The sequence below is a fragment of the Cotesia typhae genome, unplaced genomic scaffold (assembly GCF_013202065.1).
Source record: "Cotesia typhae breed Kobodo isofemale line unplaced genomic scaffold, CoteBio_Ctyphae contig_4, whole genome shotgun sequence".
Lineage (NCBI taxonomy): Eukaryota > Metazoa > Arthropoda > Insecta > Hymenoptera > Braconidae > Cotesia > Cotesia typhae.
This window is the reverse complement of record NW_027423748.1, coordinates 11,384,450-11,401,427: the sequence shown is the minus strand read 5'-3', so window position 1 is coordinate 11,401,427 and position 16,978 is coordinate 11,384,450. Positions and strand designations below refer to the sequence as shown.

Below are 16,978 nucleotides of genomic sequence, written 5' to 3'. Positions count from 1 at the left end.
TTCTGTTTATCATTATTGATTAAAAAAAGTTTAGTGTGCATGATGATTTTTAAAGTAATATATAAATACACCGGCTGTTTATTTTAAATATTAAATCAATTATTGCATTAATAAATAATGCTTCAGTTGAAAATTTTTATAAATTTTATTAAAAAATAACAGTTTGATTATTAATTTATGTAATAAATATCAGTAAGTAATATATTTATTTATTTTTTATTTTGAGGTTAAGCCTGTCAATAATATTAATTTTGTTATTATTTTACAGATAATAAATTATTAAACAATGTTCCCAGCAAATCACAAAACAATATTTGTATTGGATCATACTCCATATTTTGGAATTTCAACAGACAGTCCTCTAGAATTTGAGTGTTTAAAAAGTCGTGGTCCCAATCATATACCTTTGGCTCCTATTTGTAAATCACTATGGACTACAAGTGTCGAGTCTTCTATGGAGTATTGTCGAATCATTTGGGATTTATTTCCTTCAGGAAAGTTGGTATGTTGAAATAATATATAAATTATTAAATTTATTTATTATAAAAATTAATAAATTAATAAAAATCACTGAATTGCAGGTGAGATTTGTGGTGAGCGATCATGCAGCACACATTCTCAATACTTGGAGTCCTACCCAACAGAATTTAGCTCATGTAAGAATTTATTTTATTGCTAATAAATAAAAGGATTTAATTCAATTTTTTTAAACGTAGATAATGAATGGAATGGCGATAATTGGAATACCACCGCGAAATCACCAGCCTGGTGTTGATTATTCAGTTATTCATGGTTTAAGAGTTGCGATAGAAGCTTTGACTGAGTGCTCGGAAACTCAGAACTCCATAAGAACATCTTTAAATGAAAATGATAATAAATTATTAAATCGTGGGCGCATTATATGTATAACCAGCGCGAGAGATGATATCAATATGAAGAGCTTGGAAAATATTTTTTTAAATCAACTAACTCAGCAAAATAAAATTGCAATGGGTTCTGATCAGTAAGTTAAATTTAATTTATAATAATTTTAATTATTTATAATTAATTAATTGATTGATTTATATTTCAGTTTGATGCCGATACATCATTGTCATTTAGTTATATTGAATATATTTCCCACGACTATAGAATCTCAAGTGACTAACCAAAGCCCCAGAGAGGTAATTATTTTTAACGACAAACTCAATTAATTATTTATAATTTAAATAAATTAAATAATTTTTGACAGTTGTCACCTCTACTTACCATGGAAGTTCATTCTATGAAAGCAACAGCTCTCCACTCAAAATTATCTCATTTAATTTTGTCACATTATGATTTATCGAGTACAACAGTAACGGGGATCCCAATGAAAGAGGAGCAGAATGCAAGTTCTTCAGCTAATTACGATGTTGAAATTTTTCATTCAGTTAATGCTCATTCTTCTATTTTAAATGGTAATTATAATAAATTTTATAAATTTATTTGTTTAATAATTAGAGAGATAAATAAAAATATTTTTTTAGGTAATCCTCAGGATTCGGTATTATTAAAAACATTTCGTAGATTCGAAGAAGGATCAGAATACGAAACTGTGACATTAAAATGGTGTACACCTCGCGGTTGCAGCGCATCAGAGATGCAAAACTGTACAGCAATGCACCGAATAACTCCGGTAGACGTAAATAGTCGTCCCTCTTCGTGTTTAATAAACTTTTTATTGAACGGCAGATCAGTTATGCTGGAAATGGTTCGCAAAAGCGGCGGCAAAACAATATCACACTTGCTGGCGTCTCACGGTGGAGAAATATTTATTCATACTCTGTCGACTGCGCGCAGTGTCCTCGAAGATCCACCGTCAATCAGTGAGGGTTGCGGAGGACGTGTCACTGATTATCGTATCACTGATTTTGGTGCTCTGATGCGAGCCAATGTGTTGGCTCCGTTGAAACGCACAAACACCAATCAAGAAGATGAATTGGTTCCAAAAATGAAAGCGAGATTTGATCGTCATACGCGGTACTGGCCAATGTCAATTTCAAGTACGCTGATGTTTAATTTAAAACAAATAATTGATTCACTTCCAGAGCTGATGATAAAAGAGGAAATGACGAAAGACGATCTGATAAAATGCAAGAAATTGATGTTCAATTTATTGCAATTGGAATCGAAACATGAGAGCTTGGCGCTACCGAATCTTGGAGGCGGACGTGGCGGAAAAAGTACCATTCGTCGAGAAGAGCATTATCGTTTGTTATGGGAAGAGCTTGAGACATTTGTAAAAGCACATGCTGATAATTCTCAGATGCATATGGAAGTTCTTATCTGTCTTCTTGAAATTAGAAACAAGAATGATAAAGATAAAGTTGAGCTTGATGCCGCCACTAGAAAATTAGACGGGTATTTTTTTTTTTTTTTTTTCTTCTATAACAATTATTATTTTTTACTATTAAATATTAAATAATAAATTTTTTTGTTATTAGAATTGGAAAAGAGGAAACGAGTGGACGTGCAAGTGTAATTCGGGCAACAACAGACTCACCAATGTCACCGCCTGCTTGTACAGCTACTCCAGCTGTAAAAAAAGAGCGAAAAATTAGCGTATCAAAGAGTCTGTTGGATATTTGGCTGTATCGAAGTATGCCGAAAGATCGACGACCTGAGTTCCATGGTCGGGTTAATAGTGACGGACCACGTGCTAAATTATACCCAAATTTAAAGGAAGTTGGCCGAGAGCCCCGTGAGACCATTGTCGAGACTTAGTTTGTTTAATATTTTTTTTTTTTTTTTTTTTTAATACGCATATATACACTTTATCTAAATTATCGCCAGTCTTATAACATTAATCATTTATCACAATGATTTATCTTGTAAATACAGAATATTTTTTAAAAAATAATTTTCACTTTATTTAATTACTAATTTTTTTTCTTTCTTTCTGTTTCAGTTTAATTTAAATTGAAATTAAATTATAAAAAATTATCCTAACAATTTAATTTGACCCTGGATTAAAAACAAATGGATATTATAAAATTTAAAAATATAAAAAAATATTTAACGTGACTTTAAAAATATTTTATGAAAGTGAAATAATCGCGTGAGTCTAGTAGCTGTCTGCATGACAATACAGACTTAAATCCTGGCATAATAGAGAACAGAGTTGAAGGACAAAATGTGCTGATATCAAGCGTTGATTAAAAGCAGAGCAGAGAATTTATAGAAAAATAGTTATAGATATACTATCCTTCCAAGAGAACAAGAGAAGAAACGACAGTATAATATAAAGAATGAGAGGATGAGGATGAGGAAGAGGAAGAGGATGCGGTGGTTTCAAGAGGAGGATAAAGAGGATGAAGAGGAAACGCCGCGGGGACATTGAGAGTGCAAGTGCGTGACGTAACGGTTCATTCATCCCGAGACAGACGATATCCCTGGTGTGGTCAATGGTTCGTATTGTATACATATACATTTGGTACGTGCAACGTTACTGCTGGTGCTGTTGCTGATGTATTTTATACTCACTCGTATGTTATTAGTGGGGGTATATCAGTACGATCATCAGCTCACAATATATGTATATGTTGTAAGCACAACTTAACTTTATTCGTTCGTTACCTTCCTCTTCTAGTATATTAATACCTCTCAATACAATAACCTGTGTGATGTACATAGATATCAATAATGTTATTGAACTGTTATTGTCATGGTCATACCGATTCAATTATACACTGACAATAAATACTGGATGCTATAATTAAATACTGTAAAACAATCGAATAAAATTTTATTATTGTTGTACTTAAAAAGTAAAGTAAGAAGATTATTGGTTATTATTTAATTAAAGAAGAAAGAGCTGATGAAATTTAAAAATAAAATATTGATAAAATTATCGCAAAACTGATAATAGAAATATACATGTGTATGTATAGACTGTGCAAACATAAATTGATAGGAACTATTTTAACTTTATATTCAGGGAAATAACAATCTTATTGTCCGGTCGGTTTAGCTTGCTGGCTCTGCGGCCGATACCAGTTTATACCTCGTTTTTTATTTTTATACAACCCGGTGCAATAATAATTTAATTTTTCAATGCGACATATTTTTTTATAAAAATAAACACCTAGTAATTTCAATATCGGTTCATAGTTTTAAATTATTTAAAAGCTCGACAAATGTTTTAGAGAAAATAATTAAAAAAAAAAAAAAAAAAAAAAAAAATTGAGCAACATCAGCAACATTGAAGATGATCTCAGGAAAGCTCACAATTATTTAAACATTTAACGAATATATATTTGTTGAAATAAATAACAAGCTGGATAGAAGTATTAGTTGAACGTACGCCACAAAATAACTACGCCCTGTTACGCCCCTGGCTTTGGCTCTAAAAGCCCGCAGTGTCGTTATATGCCAGGGGAGGAAGAGAAAAAAATTTTGAAAAAGAGAACCACCACAGCCAGCAACCCTACTATTTAATATATATATATATATATATATATATATTCTGTATATAATATAGAGAGTAGAAAATGCCGGCTGTGAATAAGCCAGCTGCTATACCCATACGTTTTAAACGAGTGCACCATCATCATCAGTAAAAGCAACAAAAGCAAAAAGTAAAAGCACCACTACTAACTTTGGTGAGCTTGAGGCTATATAATGAGCATAGGGATAAGGATTTTGGAAGCAATAGTACATATAGGGAGAGAATGTTCAAAGTACAGCTCTCAGAAACTCTCGCTCTGGCCCAAAGCCTACTATAAATATAAAAATAAATATACACCGATAGCACAGCTCAGTGTTATAGAATGAAAGAAGGGACAAAGAGAAACTTTGACCCTCGAGGAACGTTTACAGTTTATATCCTATTACAGGGTGCCTGCTACTTACTTTAACAGTAGAGAAGACCATCGGTACAATATATTTGTATTCCGAACCAGGATATAAATCCTCGATTGTACAAAGGATCCAGTAGACTGAGACTGGTTTGGGTATTTCACAGCATATTGTACTGTTCCACCTAACTCAGGTATAAGCTAAAAGATATACCTTCAAATGGAGAAGACTACAAAGTATATTTACAGACAGCTCACACCATTATATACCTATAGATATCTTTTGAGTAAAGTTTGGACTTTACCTTGGTAAATGGAATGTATTAGCCGACTCGGGCAGTCCTCTGAAAAATTTACGTCCTTGAATTTTGTGAAAAACTTAATTTATTCTTTTTCTCCGTACTTAAAAATTTTTCTTAAAGGCAGATTGAAGCTTTTAAAACCCTCATTAAGTCTTTAAAGTGACATTCACTTTTTGGAGCTGGATATTTAGCTTTTAAAAATATAACTGTCTAAAATTTTAATAAAATATTTTTTCAGTAATAATTTGTTAACTAAATATTGACAGAGAAATTAAGGGCAGTAGGATGTAGATGGTCTGATTACCCCAATATATATATATATATATATATATATATATATATATATATATATATATTGGTAATTGGTGAATATAAAACTACCCGGTTAGAGTAAAAGTATAATGTTGATATGAATGTAGAGTAACAACATGTGATTGTGTGCGTGCTGGTATTTGTTGGTATGTAGAGGAAAGTCGCACGTGTTACGTCACTCAATGTTTACAGATACCACATACTACTCTATATATCTACAAATACAAGTAAAAGCCTTACTCGTGACCTTGTATTTTATATATCATCCGTCTGGTACACAGCAGCAGCAGCAGCAGTATTTCACCCGCACTTCACCACAGATCACCATTCTCAGTGATGGTCTCTGCTCCTCTATTCTTCTTTCTCTGTTTTACATCCAGTAGAGTATCAGAGAACCTCGTATTCCATCCCGCGAGCCCCGGGAAACCCCTTTGGAAGATTCTCGATTCCCCCCACACCCCACCCTTTTGACGACCAGCCGAGTACCAGCCGAGTACCAGTACCAGCAGCACCAACAGCACCAGCAGCAACCAGTTGTTTCTACTGTCTGTGACGTAATCCAAAGAGTATCACCATCAGCATGAGCACACACATAACAACGACCTGTCGGGCCAATCACACCCTCTTTCTTCTTTCTTCTCTTATCCACAACACTTTTATTATTATTATTATTATTATTATTATTATATATTATTATATAGGTGTTGTTGACTGGTTCTGTCTTTTAAAGCTATTAAATTATATTATATTATATTATGTGATACAGAGAGTCTCAACTTGACAAGTATAGAGAAGTTGAATAATCCGCTTGTCTCAATGTGTATGTATGTCAGTACTGTTACTCTCTTATTTATATAAAAATGTGTGTATTGAGTGTAACCAATCGCCTGCACCCCAACACGTCTCGGGGAATACCACCAAGTATTCCTTTATAATAAAATATATATATATATATATGAGTCTGAGATACGTCTGCAGGTCTAGACACTCCTACCTCCCACTATTACTACAACTTAAATTATATGTCACTCTATATAGATTATTAGGTCACCCGTATCATCCGCTAGCTATTTATTTCCTTCTTCCCTATTTATTTTAATTATTATATATCCAAAGGTTCTCATCATTCAAATTATTATCTATTTAAATAATAATAAATCTGATTTATTTTTATTATTATTTATTTTTTAAATAATCATTCACTACAGTACATAATATATTCACTCCGATAATTACAATCATTTATTATTTTATTTATTTATTGAATCGCAGTTACCTTTGTCTTACGAGTACTATTAAATACATATAAATAGCGTTATTTATATAAGAGTGCTCGGAATCATTGTTTAATAAGTTATCAGGACCGGACACCACCAGAGCACGAAAATAATTTTTTTTTTATTTTTAATTTAATATTATTAAAAAGCTAGGATCGCTTTCTCATCCTCCTCGTCTCACTGTAAGCTACTTAAAAAATAATTACTCAATTATTTTATTATAAATGTTAATAAACAATAGTGAATTGGTATATTATTTAGTTTGTTGTTTGTTAACTGCATGTTAAGGCCATAAGTGAAGTATCTAAATCTATCGTATCCAGCGCTAGGATGTTTTGTTTTTTTTTTTTTTTTTTATATATATATTAATTTATTTTATAATATAAATTGTTCCAGGGTCCTACACGAGGTACAATAAGAGAAGTCTTTTATTTATTTATTTTTTAATTATTATTTTTATTCTTATAAACTACCAATCCAAAAGCTTTTCCGCTCGATTTTTTATCAATAATCCTGGACTTACAATTACATGCAATTTATATTTAATAAGTGCTCTAAAATGTATATTACGATAATAATTAATATAATAGATCTAAATTTCGTCGGCGAGTCGCTCCATGGCAGTGCTCCGCACGTTTTTTTTTTTAAACATTTTTATTCTATTTTTAATGATAATAATTTTAAAAGGCTGTTGTTATTAGTAGCGTTCGCGAGTTTATAAAATTTAAATGTTAAAAAAAATGATTAATAATAAATTTACGCTTTTTTAATATTTTATTATTTTTTTTATTTTTACTTGCTGATTTTTTAAAACATGAAACATCGGTAATGACAATAACATGATTTACTTAATTAGTATTAATTAATAATGTTTCATTTATTGGCTAGTTTTTATTTATAAATTGTTTATACAAAAAAAAATGGACACTTAACAATTAAATGAGGATCTAAAATTAATTATACAATTTTTTTTTTTTTTTTTCACTTTTAAATTTTTTTTTTTTTTTTTGCTAAAACAAATTCAATTAAACATTAGTGTATCTTTATTTTAAATTAATCTATAGATATAAAATTTAATTAAATGAATGACGTGCGAATAAGTCGATAATGATAATGGACTTAAAAATAATACCGCGCATTCATTCACAAATTTATCTTTATTATTATTATTATTATTACATATATTTTTTATACGAAATAATAATAATTATAAGAGTCTTTCATATAATCTAGTGTTAATTAATTATTTAATGACATAATAGATGAATAAAATGGATAAATTAATGACTTGTCTTGATGTCTATTAAATTTATGGAATGTCAGCGCAAATCATACAGATAATAAATTCTCATAATCATAATAATCGATACCGACTATGTAATATAATCAAAAATTAGTTGATTAATAAAATTATTCATTAATAATGAGAAAAAAAAAAAAAAAAAAAAATCACAAGCCACGAGCGACGAAATAACGATCGACTGTCTCGGGATTAGTTATTCCTAAATAAATACACTTTATTAACTATATATATATATATATATATATCAACTACTTTATAATAAAAACGGCCACAAATTCATTAATTGTACAATTCAAAAGAGAAAAAAATTTTATCACTACAATACAAAATAGATTGGAAATAAAAAAGAATCCAATATTTACTTATTTTTTGTCTACTTTTATTAACTCTTTTGAGTTTTTATATTTATTTATTTAAATAATTAATAATAAAACTGCATTAAATGTCGACTTTAGCTGTAGTTCGTAGCATTCAAAATTTTATTATTACAATATGTTATCTATATAACACGGGAATAGTGTGTGTATTTTCTGTTTCAATAGCAATAGTAACAATAATAATAAGAATTGAGTAGTAACAAAATTTATTATCATCAGTAATGGCAAAGCTTATTGATTAATAATTTTTCACATTATCCTTTCGTATACCTTTTTTTTTTTTTTTTTTTTTTTTTTTTTTTTCCAGTAATAATCACACAAAAGCAAAAAATACAATAACAATACATACACGTACACATAAAATTCACGCACTCGCGATACCCAGCCATTTTACCCCATTCTCACAAGTCAAGAAATTTCTTTTTCTTTTTTTTTTTTAATAATTATTATTATTTGCTTGTTGCTTCTTGTGTCTCGATCTCAATGTATACTCATGTCATTTTAATTAAATGATTGGGTTGTTGTCATAATTATCATTATCATTATTATTATTATTATTATTATTATTATTATTATTATTATTATTACTATTATTTCGACGTTGTATTATTATGCAAAAATACTAGTTTATTTCAATATTCCTGTACAAAAAAAATCTCAGTGCAGTGTGTTTTGTATTTAATCTGCAATTATCTCTCTCCTCTATTCACTTATTTAATTTTTTATTATTATTAATAAATGTTGTTCTTGTTGTTGTTGCTTTTATTTATTATTCATATTTTTCTAGTCAAGTGGACTAAAAGCTAATTCTTTTTATTTTCCCTTAATGTACTTACAAGGTATTTGGTTTGCTTTATGCATCACTCATGCAGTTTTTTACTCATATTTTATTTCAGCTATAAATTATGGTAATGATTCGATAATTAATAGTAATTATAATTATAATAGATTAATTAAATAATTAATAATTGTTTTTCCATTATGTCAAAATGTTTATAAAAATGATCACGTTGGGTCAATTATTATTTCATTACAAATGATACAAATTATTTAATCGACGACATAAGTAGTGAAATATTAAATTATTTTAAACAAACAGCAAAATAGTAAAGAAAGTAATATATATATATATATATATATATATATATATACCATAAATAAACTATATTGTTACATAAAATTACGCGTTATTATTTTTGTTCATGTTTGAATCGTACCCGCGTAATCAGTGTGTAAGTCAGCCTCCGATCACGCGACATTTATTCAAACACAAACTTTGTAAAAAAAAAAAAAAAAAAAAAAAAAAAAAAAAATACATATCGAGAAAACAAAAATTAGTTTTTCGTAATAAATCGAATGATGATTGGAGTGATGTTAATCTCTCAATTGATATTTATAATTTACAATAAAACGTGATGAAAACACGAAGGAGCACAAGCCATTTTTTATTACAATTATTAAACAAAAGAACATCGGCCTTTTTTAGATTTATTTTATAGTTAATAATAGTAATTATATACGAGATCCTAAAGCTAGGATGAGAAAACGAATAACTTTTTTTTTGTGATTTTTTTTTTTTTTTTTTTTTTTTTTTTTTTTAATTGTTAATAATGTAAAATTGGGAAAGTTTGTTTGGATATTACTTTCGCGACCCTGAGGTGATGGTGATAATAATCATTGTAATAATATATGTTGTTGTTGTTGTTTTTTTTTTTTTTTTTTTTGTTTTTATTAAATTATTTTATTTTATTAATAGATGGTGGTGATGGTGGTAACTCCCGCGATTAAAAACGTCTCGCCGTGATCGGAGTCATGTTGGCCGACACAAGGCTATGATGGATAGGGTGGTTGTGTTGTTGTGTTAATGATGAATTAAGGCTTTGAGGTCACTTTTTAATTTTTTTAATGGGTGGTTCCTGAGCGTCCTGTGAATCTTCAGTATCCTCACTGTCAGTTGGCCTTGATGTGTTGCTGCAATCTTCATTTTCGTTTGTTGTTAACGAATCGTTTGTGTCTTCACTGGCGACAGCAGCAGTGATTGGAGTCGCTGGTTTGTCCATAGAGTCCTCGGTGAAGGAGGTGGTCGTGCTGTTTTCGTCAATGGCAGCTGGATCAATCGTTGCTGGTTCTTTCCCATTAACAACAGCTGCATCTTGATTGCTGTCGTCTGAGGGCTCAGTCGCGTCTCCATTGCTCGATGAGTGAGTTTTTCCATTTTCCGTGACTCCGGGGATTCCATCAAGCAATTCTGGCTTCATTTCAGATGCTATGTAATGAGTCCACAGTGCCAATTCTACTCGATGAGGGCTCCAGGTCTTTCCATTCGTCGCTGTAATTTTATTAATCCACAGTCATGGTCGGCCCTCCATTTTTTTTTTTTTAAACGCCAGCTTTTTATTTTTTATTTTTATTGTTTTTTTAATTTTCTATTTTATCTAAGATGGACTACAGTTTTCTCTTTCTCATCTCAACAATCAATATTATTGATTTAATACATCAGATAATTATAAATAAATTTTATTTGTCAATTATTTGATGTTGAAAAATCAATAGTTTTAAAATAATTAAACGAGACATTGAAATAAAAATAAAAAATTAAAAAAAGAAAGAATGTTTGAATTTTTAATTCCCTCAATTAAAATTAAAAGTAGACACTTACTCTGTTGGTTAAGCCTCTCGACGGTGGTCTGGATGTGTTGAACAAAATTGAGGTACTCCTTGGTCGTGTAATCAATGCCCTCGATTTCAGGTATCGCCATGAGACACTCATCAGCCATGAAGGGAGCGTGCTCGGGTGATGCGGCTGCGAGTAGTGCTGACGCCATCGTCGTCCCGACTCCTTTAAGATTCGATAGTGCTGTAATGGCTAGCTCCAAGTTTGGAAGTTTTTTGAAAGCTTTTTTTGTCTCAGCCATCACTGCTCGGGGAGTGTTTACTTTTACCAAGTATGAGAGCTGTGGGTAAAACTTGCCTCGCTAAAATTTTAAAACAACCATACATTAATTACTCAATTTTTTTTTCTCATCTTTTTAAACTAATCATGACACTTACTGTCTGTTTCCATTTCATTGTCTGAACTAATTCTTCGTGATTAAGATGAGCATCTTTGCCACGGGATTTTATCTTTTTTGGTAGTTCATTTTGATACCTGAAATTAAACAATTGAGAAAAAAAATAAATAAATTTTAGAGCTTAAATTTGTTATTTTAAAATAAAATATAAATTTGGTAATTGGTATAGGATGTACAACGATGAGGAAAGAGTTACATTTGAGCATGCTGCGTCAGCATGCTTGCGTCCATTTTGAGAGGCGCTCTTAGCACGCAACGCGCTCCAACAAAAACAGCCTTGACACAATCACTCGCTCTACGCTTCTTTATATACTTGATTTATTATTTCTATAATTCTCTATAAAACTCATTACTCATAAATAAATAATACAATGTAATACAAGAATCATTTTTAATTAAAAAAAATAAATAAATAATCAGAGCACAATTAAAAATTTTTCAAGTAATTACGTAAGCTGCCAGGTGCGTAAATATAATTTGAAATAAACAAAAAAAAAGTGGATTGATTGGCAGATAAAAAGTTTAATGGGGTTTTTGTGATTATAGTGACATATGTCTGACACTAACAGCTATGCACTAAACTTAAACTCCAACACCAAAACTTATTAAACTTTGCAACATTTAACTTTAAAGTTTAATCGGGGTTTCCTCAATGCTGCTGTTTAATAAATATTTAAACAGTAAATTGAGTATTTAATTAATTAATGTGATTCAATGAATTTGTATTACAGAAATTAAAAGTAATACCTGTAATTGAAATTGAAATTCAATAGTATTGCTTATCGATTAAATAAATGCTTAGTAACAAACAAAACTTTTTCATTACTTGGAATTTTATTGACAATTAACTTTTATATTTTTCATTATCGTTATTTACTTAAAAAAAAATTATAAATTTTAAATAGACTCGGAATCAATAGAGTGAGATTGAAAAGGAAAGGGAAGAAAAAAAAAAAAAAAAAAAAAAAAAAGCTGACGATCAATAACCGTCGCTACGATATTAATTTTTTCTGATGAACTCTGTTAAAAATAATATTAAAAAGTAAAAAAAGTTTGTACTTTTATTAGCAATTGTCGAATAACATTTGTCATTGAATTTCAAGTTATTAATAAACGACATTATATAAAAGTCTAGTGGGTTATTATTGTCACTGTAAAAATCAATAATTACATAAAATTGAATTTTATTAAGTTCAAGTTAATTAGATCAATTAGTAATTAAACCTTTAAATGAGTTATCTTTTGAATAAATAATTTAATTGATTAAATTTTTTTAGACAGAGAATTTAAAATTATTTTTAGCTCTTCTATTAAATGTCAAGCTGACATAAATTTTTTATAGCGACAAAGTGATTTATTAAATTTTTTACTCCAATTGGAGAGGGAAGGGGAAAAAAAAAAAAAAGCGATAAAGAAAGACAAAAGGTTAAGATGTATGTATTAATAAAAAGAAAGGAACCAGAGCACATGACAATTGTGTATATTGGATAAAACTCGTGGTAACGATGACGATCATGAGAAAAGGAAAACAATTATTAATGATAACGTTGTTAACTTGTGTGAGTGTGTGGATATTTAAAGACTGCCTAATTGTCAATGTCTATAAGGTATATGAGTGTCTGTTAATAGAGAATAGATGTGTCGGCGAATTGCGGGGGGTAGTATCGGATAAACGAGGGGAAACAGATTGAGATTGGAAGTTGTGCGCTCAAATACACGGGTACAGTGTGCTACGTGCTGGCAAACTGACGAGTAGGCATGGTACGGGTTCATTGTCCCGTGGTGTGTACTGTGTATTGTAAAAGCTAAACCCGTCACTGCTGCTACTGCTTATATATTGTATACTTCTGCTGGTAGTACTTTTACACGTATGTTCTGTATACTGAAAACAGCTAAATAATATTGGCTTTTAGCTGGTGGATATCCTCAATATATTCATAAAATTAATCAACTTAGTTTATATAGAGGACTTGAAAAACCATGTGTGTAATAAAAATATACAAAAAGAACAAATATACTATGTAGATAATAGATAATATAATGTATAGAAATATAGAGATACAAGTATAAGTAGTATAAATAATTATGGTGACGTTACTGTATTATTATTATTATTATTATTATTATTATTATTATTATTATTATTAATAATAATAATAATAATAATAGCAGCTTACCAATTGTCCAATTTGATAAGTTCCTCGGGTTTCTTGTTTTTCCTATCGGCCTTGAGTCTCAATGCCTGGGGATACAATTTAATAACGTGTTCGAATTGGCTTGCTGTACCCTCGAGAAAGAAAGTCGCCGTATCTCTTACGGAAGCCATTGTGAAAACTGTAATTTGTGATTAGACGTATAGAGGGCGACAGGAACGTCTCCGACAGAGCAGTATGTAGAATACAATCTGTCTGCTATCTCTTTTTATCTTTTAACTTTTCGGTCCTTGTTACTCTGGTGGTTTTTAACTAAAATAAAATATATAAAATCTCCCCTCTCTTAATTTGCCAGTGAAAACCGCAGCGTGGGTGAGATATAGTATTCTATTTCACCCTGTCTCGTAGCTTGATTCTCTCTATCTCTGTATGCTGGTTTTGCTTCTGCTTCTGCTTCTGTTACTGTTACTCACACTACTACTTGACAACATAAACTCGTATTCTTGTATTTGCCGGTGACGGAACAACCAAACAGCATGGACATACAATGCGTACTATCCACGCGGTTAACGATAATACGATTTGGGACAGTTATTTATTATTTAACAAGTTAAAATTTATTTTATTATTTAAACACACCAACGATATTAACACCAAGCCGTTCACGACACGACTGGTTTCTCTTCCACTGTTGAAACCCACTATTCCCTCGACTATGACCAATCAGAAACTCGACAGTGTTTCTTTGTCAGACTCACGGTAATTTTAGTTGGAAAAAAAAAATAATCAAGAAAAAAAAAAAAATAAAAATCCAGTCACAGTTTTTCTTTTAAATAATTAAAACTTTTTAAAGAACCTACGAGTAGTCGTAAGTCCGGTGCTGTACCGTTCACTACGGACTCAAATATAATCTCACTACGACTTCATAGGGCGCGATACTCAGTGCTTGCGAAATTTTATGTTCTGGTAGTGGGAGAAAATCGTGCGATCAAACCCCACACTCAGTCCCCTCGCCGTCCTTGTTTCTTGTTGGTGGAAGGGAAATGCTCAGCCAATAGGGGGCACCACTTTACGGAGAAGTAAATACCGCCTCCTCGGTGTATTTTCTCCCTCTCTCTTTTAAATGTTCTCAGCGCGTCGCTATTCTACACACGCAAGACTATTTTCTCTCTCTTTTTTTTTTTTTATCTTTATATATGTGTTTATACGTATGTTAAATTTTTGACTGTGTCACTCGTCGCAACAGCCACCGACCTCAACTGTAAACGACAATCGTTCGGCCGTACGTCCGGGAAAATTTAAAAATTATTAAATGCAGATACTCGTCTCTGCAGCAGTACTGTCCGCTCTTCCACCGGCTTCAGACAATTATCTTTTTTGTAACTCTGAGAACCAGCGCTCCCAGATATTCTACCAACGATGACTCGTATCGGAGTTTTTAAAGCAACCGAATACCAAAAAAAAAAAAAAAAAAAAAAAAAGAGAGAAAGAGAAATAAAAATAAAATAAAATAAAATAAATAAAAAAATAAACACAAGGTGAGGTTTTTAAAGTCAGTGCTTATCACCACAAGAGCCAGTATACTTTTCTCCACTGGTAGACGTAATACAAGTCGCCGTCGCCGTCGTTGTTATCCTTGTCTCTCAGTGCGATGTCACTCGTTCCATTTACGCTTCACTTGAACGTATGTCAGCAGCATTCCCACGGCTGGTGGTTACTTTTTTGAAAAATAAAAAAAAAAAAAATAATAAATCATAAAAATTATAAATTACTAAATAAATATAAATAATAACATCCAGTGTTATAATCAATAATAAAATTAAACTGATAACTAGATTTATTTATTTATTTGTAATTTAAAGTATACTGTTTCTCACATTCCCGTCATCACCACACACCACACAGAACAGCAACAACGACCATGACGATGACGACGATGACAATAACAACAACAACGAGGTGTATGCGTGTGTGTGGATAATGACCAAGTCAACGAGGCTACAAGTTGTCAGTGAGTGAGCAAAAAATATTTAAATTATTATAATAAATAAATAAATATTTGCTCCAAAACTTACAAACAGTATTTATAATTTTAATTTAATAATAATAAATAAAATAAAGAGTATAACAGAGTGTTGTTATTTTTATAAAAATATTCAAGTAGGTACCGATTGCTCACCAGTAGTTGCTAGAGTTGGAGCCACGATGCATTTTGGTGCGTCAATGTATAGTTTTTATTTTCTGTTTTCTTTTTTTTATTATTTCTTATTCTTTCGGGCTCAGTAGAGGCTCAGACTCGGACACTAAAGTTGGTACATACAGTAATAATCAGGAGACGGTCACGTACGGTAGGGTGTCGTTTGAAGACACGCGCATACGCCAATGATGATAATATTCACACACTCACTCTACTCACACGCTCCCACGTTTTGTATTTGGTGCGGTTAGAGCTGAGCTGAGGATGTACTATTATATACTATTATGTACTGTATTTAATGACGATTTATTCAAATCGAGATCGAGAACAGTATAACACCACACAGTATAGAGATCGTCAGCGTTGGATTTTTGAGTTGGAGTAGCTCAGACAAAGTTCCAATGAGGAGCTACGAGCTACGAAGAGAGAGTTTCAACTTGGATAATGTAACTCTAAATTCTCAATGCTCGTATCGGGTTGGTTGGTTGTTCGTATACTTGTATACTATACCAGTGTACGTAGGTATCGAATCGCTTAACTGCTCGGTACGGGTACGGGTACGGGTACGAGTACGGGTACAGTGCCTACGAAGGCTACGAGTATAAACCACCAGTAAAGTCGATTTGCTTTTAGTTTTTGCTCGTGCGTTAACTATAGTAATACCAACGCCCGAACGAGGGCAGCGCCATCGCTACCAACTGGGTCTCCCCACTGTTCCTGCATCATCATCATCATCATCATCATTTTAAATAATTCCCCGAGAGCCAACTGAGCCAAGAGCCAGTCTACACTCTACATCTACACAGTATGCATGTGTGTACATGCACATACATTTCTGATTGTATCAGTGTATCACGTTGCTCGCGCAACCGACCTTCCACGCCAACTGTCCCTCGTCTCTGGTTCCCCAGCTCCCCTTGGAAGCCACGCCAGCAAAGTCCGACTCAACTCTCCTCCAACAATCCCTACTACTTCCATACATTCTACTTCTACTGGCGTAGCTGCGTTGCTTCTGTACTGCTGCTTATACCACTATGGTCTTAAAAAAAACTGTTTTTAATGTTTTGCACCCTTGTTGAAGAAGCCTTCGGGTCCAATTGAAAATTTTTCACTCAAACCCTGTTTGAGTATACACGAGTATACGCTTTTTTTTTTTTTTTTTTTTTTTT

At 31.5% G+C, this 16,978-nt stretch overlaps 2 protein-coding genes across 2 annotated transcripts; one reads left to right on the top strand and one right to left on the bottom strand.

The window, feature by feature from the left end:
• The first annotated feature begins 45 nt into the window (after positions 1 to 45).
• On the top strand, positions 46 to 4,099 carry Asun (integrator complex subunit 13 asun). Its single transcript, XM_074243412.1, has 9 exons — positions 46 to 192; positions 269 to 502; positions 582 to 656; positions 717 to 1,003; positions 1,073 to 1,163; positions 1,232 to 1,439; positions 1,509 to 2,382; positions 2,466 to 2,744; positions 2,930 to 4,099. Exons 2-9 carry the CDS (start codon positions 287 to 289, stop codon positions 2,937 to 2,939), a joined length of 2,040 nt encoding a protein of 679 aa, XP_074099513.1. The 5' UTR covers positions 46 to 192; positions 269 to 286; the 3' UTR covers positions 2,940 to 4,099.
• A 5,856-nt stretch (positions 4,100 to 9,955) lies between these two features.
• On the bottom strand, positions 9,956 to 16,710 carry Amun (protein amun). The gene is made up of 5 exons (XM_074243417.1): positions 15,792 to 16,710; positions 13,637 to 15,329; positions 11,440 to 11,536; positions 11,048 to 11,363; positions 9,956 to 10,717 (listed from the first exon to the last, which is right to left on the bottom strand). The coding sequence occupies exons 2-5, from the start codon at positions 13,783 to 13,785 to the stop codon at positions 10,275 to 10,277; spliced, it is 1,005 nt and encodes a 334-aa protein (XP_074099518.1). The 5' UTR covers positions 13,786 to 15,329; positions 15,792 to 16,710; the 3' UTR covers positions 9,956 to 10,274.
• Between the last annotated feature and the right edge of the window lie 268 nt (positions 16,711 to 16,978).